The 10,063-nt window shown below is 53.6% G+C and overlaps 1 protein-coding gene across 1 annotated transcript in view; it reads right to left on the bottom strand.

Annotated features, from left to right (window-relative positions):
* Window positions 1-1,639: 1,639 nt before the first annotated feature.
* Atp11a (ATPase phospholipid transporting 11A) overlaps window positions 1,640-10,063 on the bottom strand; it is a 106,333-nt gene continuing 97,909 nt past the window's right edge. Inside the window, exons 26-30 of the mRNA XM_051169908.1 lie at window positions 9,859-9,924; window positions 8,877-8,980; window positions 7,202-7,367; window positions 2,895-2,998; window positions 1,640-1,788 (exon numbers count right to left, since the gene is read on the bottom strand). Of these exons, the coding sequence (XP_051025865.1) occupies window positions 2,906-2,998; window positions 7,202-7,367; window positions 8,877-8,980; window positions 9,859-9,924 (429 nt within the window). The 3' untranslated portion in view covers window positions 1,640-1,788; window positions 2,895-2,905. The remainder of the gene's footprint in view (window positions 1,789-2,894; window positions 2,999-7,201; window positions 7,368-8,876; window positions 8,981-9,858; window positions 9,925-10,063) is intronic.

The following is a 10,063-nucleotide window of genomic DNA, read 5'->3' as shown; positions in this document are numbered from 1 at the left end:
GGCAATTTTAAGATCCCTAAAAAAATACATTACAAATAATTTGTTAACTAAACAGAGAATCTGCCCCTCCCCATAGGTATTGTATTTGTACCCATACTGGGTTCTTAAAAAGGGCTGTAAAAATGCACACACCACTATTTAAGGGCTACTGTGGATGGGGCTCCAACCTTGGGCTGACACATGGCGACGCAGGTGGGTGAATGGGCATGAGGGTGTGTGGAGGCACGGACAGCGCTCAGCAGAGCTGCAGGTGCTCTGGCAGCAGTCCCCCCTATCTTTGGTGTGGTGTTTGTGTTCACCCAACCTCCCTCAACTGCCAGGCCCAGTAACTGCTCCGACTGTTGACTGGTCCCCCAGTTCAAGTGCACTGTTTATAGGGAAAACCTGTGTAATCATGTTACACACTTGTGCTTCCCAGGATATATAGGCTCTCAACTGCATGGCTCCAGGCCCACCACGTGACTCCACAGGGACCAGGATGGCTTTCTCCCAGGTGCTGGCTGGCACTTTCTGAAAGGCTGTACCTCACTGGCACATCTTCTCTAAGTTAGGCCTGTGACAGCTGTCGCTAGAAGCAGAAAAGCCACTGTGGGAAGCATCAGGGAGTCACAGTACAGCGGCCTTCTGCTTCTGACGGCCTGTCCACTCCAAGTAAAGCCCTGGATGGAATTTGTGTGGCACCAACGGGAGGCAGGCTGAGCAGCAGTCCAGAACGGGTGAGTCCACATCAGTCCCAGAGAGCTTAGGCTGTAGGACTCACCTCTGGGTGAGAGAGATACCTGCCTGGGTGCCCCAAACCTCCACCTTTCCCACCACTTCTGGAACAAATGTTTTCTAATAAGGTAACCTGACATCATCCTGGGATGGGGTGGACATCACTTCACTCCTGAGAGACTTAGCTAACAGTGTGGTTATTCACATACATAGATGTCATCTTCCACAGGCAGCCGGTGACAGGAAGGGGAAACCGACACCTTCAAAAGCTCTGATGGGCAGGTTCAGCATCTCAGCAAACAGACTCATACATGATCTAGGGCAAGGGCGTTGCGAGGAGACAGTGAACACTGAGGACAGCAAGGCCACAGGTCCAGGACACACACACCACCTAGTGTCTGATATGGCGGCTTCCCTAGCAGGAAGTGTGGATGGTTTACACAGGAAACACATGGTCAGGGACATGAGGATACAACATGAGCTGAGCCTATGTGCTATGCAGAAGGCTGTAGACAAAGGGACAGGATCTTCTCCTCAAGTGACAGCAGAGGGTGACAACAGCAGAAGGGTAGATACTCAGGCCTGGCGAGCCCAGCTTCGTAGCTGCAACACTTACGATGAGGCCAAGCATAATGTCCTTTTCTGTAGCCCAACTGGATGTGTGGTCACCAGGCCTAGGACAACGATGCCTCTCATGCACGGTCCAGACTGCAGTGCGCTGTGCCTGAGCGGGCGACCTGGGATCCACCCTCACCTCCTTGAGGATAGAGAGTGGGACAGGTGCAGGCATACACAGCACCCAAGAACACAGCTCTCAGAGGCTGGGGCAGAGGGGCTGTCTGTCCATCAAGTGGGTGTCTCCAGGCTGGGCCTACCGCACCCATACCTCGTGTTGTGGGAAAGGCCTGGGTGGGGAGGGAGCACAGTGTGCTCTTAGCTCTCCCACCTTGAGCACAATACTCTCCCAGAGTGGGAGCTGCACTGGGCAGCCAAGGGTCTGGTGCCCTGAGCACCCCAGCTCTGCAAAGAGGCCAGGGGGGTGAATTCTGAAACGCTGTCCCGGAGTTGTATGCTCTGCCAAAAGAACAGAAGGCCGTCATCAGTCACAGAACCTCTCTGAGGGACCCCGAACCCCCCAGTGTACCTGTCGCTTGGCCAGCCTACCTCACCCACTGTATCACCTCAGGGGACAGGTAAGTGGGCCCACCCCACAGGAACTGAGCCCAGAGGCAATGCCATCTACGGGTCTGGGAATGGACAACCCCTGATTTAGTGCCAACAGAGGGGCCCTCCCACAAAGGTGACAACATGGGAGCGGGGAGGAGTGTTGCGCACACTGAGCTTCTTTTCTGTCACCATTGGTGTGTATTTTGATCACTCATAGGTCCCAGACATCCTTCAACGAGGGTGCTATTACCCCGGGGAAGAAGGCAGGGCTCACCTGTGCAGGTCAGTGTGTCCTAGCCCGACAGGGACTGGGGTCAGTGCCATGCTAACCACAGCAGGCTATCGCGCCCTCGGGCTATCGCACCCTCAGGCTACAGTTACCGCGCGCGCGGAAGAGGCTCCTGCTGCCTTTTATCAAAGAGCACACCACCACAAACAGCAGCTGGCGGCCAGGAGGGAGGGGCGGGAGGCTGCACAGCGTAGACCTGTTCTCCTGGGAGACCTTGTTCCTCCATCTCCCACTCCCTACCCCCGTGAGACTGGATCAGATACTGTGGGGTCTCAGAGCCCCAAAGGCTGTCCAGGTACAGTCGTGTGCTCAGCTAATGGTTTCAACTGGACACCAGCTGGGCTCATGAGACTTTACTTCGACAGGATTATCTCGAGTAGCTTCAAAGTGGAGCTGTGTCCATCACGGGGACAGGGGCCAGCTTGTCAGGCAACACTGGGCACTGCACACTGATCACATGCCATTTGTATGTATACACACATGTTATAACATTTCCCCTATGCGCTTGGCTCACTCAGTTGTGCTACTTACCTGTGTGTGTGTGTGTGTGTGTGTGTGTGTGTGTGACTGTGTATGTGTAAAAACGGTATAGTTTGTTTTCAGAACAAATCACTCATTAAAAAAAAAAAAAAAACAACAACACAGCAAAACTTTGGAGGAAGAACACACAGTCCGAGAGTCACAGCACACCGGCCTAGCGCCCAGTAGGCAGCCATACCGTTACCTAGCGTTGGGCTAGACATGTCTTGGCTGCGGTAAGAAGTCCTTCAGCAGGGGCCTGTCGCTGTTCGAAGTGGCGTCGGCCAATGCTTTGAGTCGCGTGCTCTGCTGCAAGGCGAGGAGAGACACTGAGCTGCTGCCTGCATGGAGGCCGGCGGAGGAGGCCGGTCCCTGTGCCCTGGCAACTGCAGTGACCTATGGCATCCCCGCATGCCCAGCCACGGCACGCCATGAGCTCTGCTTGCAGGGTCTGCACGTATCAGTCAGAATGCCGTCAAGGCAGCCAGCACTGGCTCCAGGGGCTGCCTGTCCACAAAGGCCTCTCTAGGGGACCAGACAGCCCTGAACAGCTTCATTTGAAGAAGTCTGTACCCAGAGAAGCAGCGGCAAGGCCAAAGGGGGTGCTGCAGCACCACAGGGAGGCCACCAGCTGGAAGTCCTAACAAGTTCCTGCTCCAGCATCCTGCCACAGGGCACCTGTGTGTTGCTTCCTGTGCAGCACCACTGGCCTGTGAGCAGTGATCTCTGCACAACCTGCCTGGCACACACAGGACATTCACAGGCCATGTCCTCAAGGCTGCTGGCTCCTGGCCTGGCATAGCGCAGCTTTTAAGCACTTTCCAGTCCTCATTCACCAGTTCCTCAGCGCCGAGGAATGAGGGAGCTTTCAGAGTTGAAGGAGTACAAGGCTGGATGGCAGAAGAGCGGGTGGAGCTGGCAAGGGTCCAGTGAGAAGTAGCCAGAGGATGGTGCTGTTTCCCACGCGGGTGCAGGGGCGGGCAGCAGGCTGCCGCAAGTGTGTGGATGCACAGACTGGTGCAAAGACATGTACACTGTTATATATACAAGCTTGGTATATATATATATATATATATATATATATATATATATATATATATAACGTGCCCAGTGTCCGTCACGCTTGCTTTGTATTAGGAACAGGTTGAAAGCGAGCCCAGGTGTCTGAAGTCAAATCCACCCCACTGAGGCCTGTGGAACACTTATTCCTCCAAAGCTTTGTAGACTCTTGCTGCTTTGCGGCAGCAGTGTGTGTGTCTGCTGTGCTTGTGTGTGTGTGTGGTCTGCTGTGATGCCTGGGGGCTGAGACAGGACCCCAGTGCCACCTCTCCAGCGGCTGGAGTCTGCTTCTACACAGGTTCAGGAAACTCAACTCTTTGGAAGCTTCATCAACAGGGAACAGTGTTTGCATCCTGAGTTAGCGTATGTAGTGTTTTACAAAGTCCTTGTGACATTTTAGTCTTCCTAAAAATCCCCTCCACAATGTTTTGAGGAGTGTAAACAGCAGCTGGAATGTCGTCATTTATTCTCGTGACACTAAGTTAGAAACACTTTGGTTGCCGTTATTTCAAAGCGTACCATCTCGCGCTGACTATGGTGTTTAAGATACTTAGGGTAACTGCTTTGCTGTGCTTTGGGTGTGTCCTAGGCATAAGCCTGGGGAGGCAGGAGCCCATGCAGCTAACCCTCGAAAGCTCACTGATGGAGCACATGTGGGTGTTGTATTTGGGTTCAGGGAATTCAACCACAGTACCACAACACTGTGCTGCTGTTTCCTGACTTCTTGGCTGAGGAGCAGGTACTGGCCACAGCAGCCATCGAGGGACGGGGTGGAGCTCCGTGCTGCCACAGTGGCCATTAAAAGCAGCACATCACAGGGTTTTCTAAAAACAGGTCTTTATTTTGAAAAGCAGAACAGGGATCTGACAGGCAGAGGCCAGCGCTAGCTGATTCCACCTCACAAAGTTCTCGGGGGTCTTGCGCAGAACTCTCTCTCCTGGCCTTCCTCAGTTCCCACACTAGAGTGGGACCCCAGAGGTAAGTATGTGGGAAGACGTCTCAGTCTCTACCACCATGGCTGTGGAGAACAGGGCCATGCTGAGGTTGCCTTGCTCAAGCTGGGTTGACTGTGTGTGACCTGCCTGACTGTCAGGTGCTTAGGGGCTGCGCCACCTGTGTCAAGCAATGGTGAAAGCTCTGGACCCCATGGTAGAGACGGAGAGCTGCAGAGAGCCTCTGTTGGAGGAAGACAAAGCCTATCATTAGCGCTCTCCTCACAGGTGGTGTCCCATCACCGTGTTACCTGCTGAAGTGACTGGGATGAACGGCAATACCAGAGAGTGTAGTGGGTGGCCTCAACACTAACTTCTTCCCACCTGGTCCTGTGGCCATCACCCCAACATGCAAAAAGGCAGAGATGGTCACCTGTTGGTCAGAAACTCAGACCACTGGTGGTCTGGGAAAGCATAAAGACGGTGGGCTGCTCAACAGAAAGGCACTTGTTCCTGGCCTGAAGCCGCAGTCCGGAGCCCACGCACGCGGAGTGTTTGGACAAGTAGTGGTTATTTAGGCAAAGCAGTGGAGGTAAGGGAGGCAGGAGAGAGAGACAAGAGGTAAGTTGGTTATAGGCAAACATCCTGGCACATAGTAACACCACTGCTCTAGCTGCTGGGCACTGCCAGGCCAGGACCCACCGGCCCATTCCTCCCTACCCCGCCCACACCTGGCTCCTCCTCGCTCTATGCCTCCTGCGCTGCAACTGGGGATAGTCTGCGGTAAAGATGTGTCTTACCAGGCTTCAGATTGCACCACAGCAGTGGGGGTGGGAAAGCTCCTGTCAGCCTTTCCCCACTTACCTTCCCAGGCCATTCCAGAAGATTCTTGCAGAGCCCCACAATGGAAGCCACAACCCCCACCACAGAAAATCTCAGGGGTCCTGCAGGCAGGTGCCCTTGCTAGTTGCAGAGCCCAACTTTTTGCTCAAATGTATCCAAACACCTGAACAGCCCATCAGCATCTGGGCATTGGGTACATTGTGCGTTTGTGGCAGCAGCTACGCTATAGCCAGGAAGCCACTGTGAGCTGTGCTTCTCTCTCACTCTATGCACAACGCTGTCAGGAGCATGTGTCCCCATGTCCCAAGTGTCAAGATATTGCCTTGACTGTGTGTTTGCACATACCCCCATACACGGAGTGGGCGTGAGCAGTGCCACACAGAGCATGAGTGTTCAATCTGTCTTATACACAGGCTGTTGTCATGAACACAGCATCTCTACATAAGGCATCTAAAGAACACTACATCCAGCGCCCCTGGTGTTGGGAATACCATGTTCACTGTATCCCTGGGTACAGGAATCTTGTGTGTACAATCGTGTGTGTCCACTGTGTCTGTCAGGAAGCTGGGTCTCTACGGTCAGCCTTGGAGCTGTACTGCTGAAGAGCAAGGGCTTTAGGCTTGCGTGGAAGAGAGCTGCTGGACAGCTTTCCAGTCCCCCCCAGGTAGACAATGTCATTCCCAAGGAAACCAGCACAGCTGACACTGACAGCCTCAGGGCCAATTTTTTTTTTTTTATGTGTGTGTGTGTGTGTGTGTGTGTGTGTGTGTGTGTGTGTGTGTGTGTGTGTGTGTGTGTGTGAAGTGGGGGGACTAGATTGGGTTGGGGGCATCAATGGCAGGTGGACTTCCTTTCATGTTGTGGGTTGAGGGGGTCCCCAAGCTCTACAGCTAGCCCTGCTTGGTATCATTTTGTTGCAAGGCACGAACCTGGGACCCTTCATGGCAACCCTCAGTGAACAGAGGCGGGGTAGGAGTTCTAACGTGGAGCTTATCAACTATGGGAGAGGCATGAAGCACGGAAGACCTGGTGGCACCACCTGAAGGTGGGAATGCTGGGGTGGAGCCACACCACATCCCACCCCGAACACGGCCAGCTGGCTCCACTCTAGACAGCCAAGTACTGAGGCACCTACACCGCCACCTTGGCTCTTTACTGGCGGTCTCCCTTTGCAGGAGCTGTGTAGCTCTGTCCTTCTCTGTGCACAGGGCCCCTTCCCCATTTCTTCTTGTAAAGGTAAATTTGAGCCAATTCAACTTTAACACCCTTAAAAGTGGCATCACTTAATCTCTCCCCCGACCTCTTCCAGAGTTAGGGAATGGACCCAGGGTCTCGTACGTGCTAAGTGGGTGCTAGATCACTGGGCACCAGCCCAGATCAAAGTAATAATTAGTTACTTTTTTGTGGATTTGCAGAAAATAACTTATTTTTTTCTGTTAATCTTTGTTCTCTTATTTTTCTTATTTCAGATGATTGTTCAGGTCTAAAGAGCAAGTAAAACACTGCTCATCTTGAATTTTACCTAACAAAACACTTGACACCTGTCATTGCAGAATTAATGAGTAAGGTGTGGGCTGGTCAGTTTTACGATACTCAGACCTTTTGAGATCTCTCAGTAACTTCCCTCTCACAAGACAGGCAGAGGAAAGTGGCTGGCCTGGCTAGGCAGCCTCCGTACCTGAGTCTTCTCCGTCGCCGTGGGCCACAGCTGCCTACACAAGACCTTCTTGAGGACATCAGGGAGGAGGCTGACAATGACCAGCAGTGTGATGCCCAGCCAGGCAGGCCCACTGGACAGCATGTGTATGAACACGTAGTACATCCGCTGATAACTGAGGAATGGCCTGGGTGGAGAGAGGACGCTGGTGAGACACTGCAGACCAGGAGGATGCTTCCTAAGCCCTCCCCAAAGGCGCCACTCCCCCCTCCGAACTTCCCCCCAACCCCCCCCACTGCCCCATGTGCTTTCAATCTGTCTCCTGGAGTCTTATGAGCGAGAAAGGGAGGAAGGAACTTTAGACTGTGTCCCAAAGGGAAGCCCAGTGTCTGGGTGACCTTCACACATATTCACGCAGTATTCACATGGAGTGTAGGTGGAGTGCTGACCAGCAGGCCCACAGGCCACCAATGCTCAGAACGCATGCTTCCTGAGGAGGCCGAGGAAGTGTGCTGACGGTGGCTTCCTTGGCTCCAGGCTGTGTCTCCACCCAAGACCTGGGGACTACCTTCCATGTCCTGCACCATGACAGCCCAGGGACAGCCCCACCTCCAAGGGTGACACAAATGTCAATCAGAATCAAGTGTGGGGAAGGCTGCCTCTCAGAGACAGGGCGCCGGGAGCTGCTGGGAAGGCACCTGCTGCTTATATGCTTACACACACAACAGAGAGGTCACTGGACTCACAGCCCAAGGTCCTAGTCCACCTCCCCCCACAGGCCTCCCCTCCTGGCAGTCTCAGGGCCTGCCAGGACCTCAGTTCTGGCTTTCTGGTTGGGTTGTGGCTGCTTGCTACCTGTGCAGGACTCCAGGATCCCTCACAAAGGCCTGGTTGAGTGCCAGAGAGGGAGGGAGGAGGCTAGGATGCTCCAGCTAGGGAGCCAAGGTCACTCCTCCCCAGGGGCTATGATGCCGAGTGAGGAGAGCTTTGCTTTGGGCTTGTAGCCTGGCCAGGACTAGTGCAGATCAACCTACCCAAGCGAAGAGTGGTGTAGACAGGCCATACTTCTGTGTGGCTGCCCCTCACAATACTCTCTGGCCCGGGGTCTCAGGTCACAGGGCCTTTGGTCATGGTGCTAACTCAACTGAGGGTCAAGTGCATCCTTCAGGAGTTGGGGTTTCTGGGAAGATCAGAGCACAAGGGGCCATAGGCTCCTGCCTCACAGTGTATCTGAGGGCTGTGGGTTGAAATGTCCCCAAAGAACACACATGGAAAAGTAGACCTCAAGTCCCTGTGAATGGCATTTTGAGATGATGAGGAAGGACAGAGGCCCCGAGTTTGGGTCCACGTGGAAGCACTAGAGAAGGAGACGAGGCCGAGTGGAGTCACCTCCTGTGCCTAAGGCATGTCAGGACAGCGCGCAGCGCTCACTAGGTGCTGAGCACACCGTGCTGTTCCCATGTTTTGTGACTTCTGGTCCCCGGAACCATGTCAACTGTTCACTCAGGTCACTATGAACCACTTGTGTGCTAGAGCTCCAAAACCGCACCATGACACCGGGGACACAGGTTCCATCAGCAGTTTGCACACCAGTGCAGGAGGCTGCAGGCTGTGCAGAGCACAGGTCTTGGGTCCTCCGTGACAGGCTGGGGGGCGGGGCACAGTTAGGGCCACACAGGGGCTTAAGGATTCTTACCAGATGATCCCTCCCCAAAGCAGGGAGAAGACGATGTAGAAGAGCAGCGAGCCCCAGATGACAAAGTGGTTTATCCAGGTCCAGTAATGCGTGTCCAGTGCGAGCTGCAAGGGAAGAGGTGTCAACAGTGACATCGTCCAGGTGTGAAGAAAGGAGGTCCAGAGAATCATGAAAGATGAGGGACAACTGGAACACGAGGGCACAGCGCCTGCAGACGTGTACAAGAAAGCCACACCAAGCCAAGCCACGTTTCCTCAGACGGAGGCAGCTGGGATGGCCAGGTTTTCCTGACTCACCTGGGACCTTGGCGCGCGTGCGTGCGCGCGTGCGTGCGTGCGTGCGTGTGTACCCGCGCGTGCATCCACAGTTTGGGGAACCTGTCTGCATACTTTTAAAGACCTAATGTGATGGAGTTGGGGGACTTTCATAACGAAGTTCTTCACAGAGTCTGACTTGACTTTAAAAAGCTGAATTTTGGGGGCAGGAGAGATGGCTCAGTGGTTAAGAGCATTGGCTGCTCTTCCAGAGGACCTGAGTTCAGTTACAAGCATCCGTGTGTCAGTCCCAGTGATCCAAGGGCACTAGGCACCCATGTGTTACACACACACACACACACACACACACACACACACACACACGCAGACCAAACACCCATACACATAAAATAAATAAAAATAAATCTTTAAAAAAATGTCTGAAATACATTAATTTATTTAAACAGAGATGTTTTCATTATATTGGGGCTGAGAATTTCAATGTCCACTATTTTGCAAACACTCAGCTTTCATTCTCTTTTGAAGAATTCTGGGAGCTCATGTACCAGGCAGTGCACGTTTGCTGGGACCTGGGTGTGAGCTGAAGCAGATGGCTCAGGGCACCTATCTTGGGGTCCCAGTATTAGCATGGGTCTAGGATTGTAAGAGCTCAGGGAGAGCTGCAGGCAGCCTAACCATGGCTGGCGTGTGCCCACCGGGTAACTCACCTTCAGTGTGACGGTGAGTACCATCACAGTGAACACCAGCGTCCCGAAAGTCCAGTTCCCGAACATCTGTGAAGACAAGCATCTAAGTGAGGGCCTGTTGCTGTTCACCTCTCCTCCCTCACTCTGAACATGGATGCTAGAGAGCAGAACCCGCAGCCTCTGCACCTCAGCCCAGGGACATGGAGACTACAGTTTCCTGAGCTAG

The sequence above is a fragment of the Acomys russatus genome, chromosome 27 (assembly GCF_903995435.1).
Source record: "Acomys russatus chromosome 27, mAcoRus1.1, whole genome shotgun sequence".
In the NCBI taxonomy this organism is placed as follows: Eukaryota; Metazoa; Chordata; class Mammalia; order Rodentia; family Muridae; genus Acomys; species Acomys russatus.
Note: the sequence above shows the minus strand (reverse complement) of the source record. Positions and strands in the feature narration are given on the sequence as shown.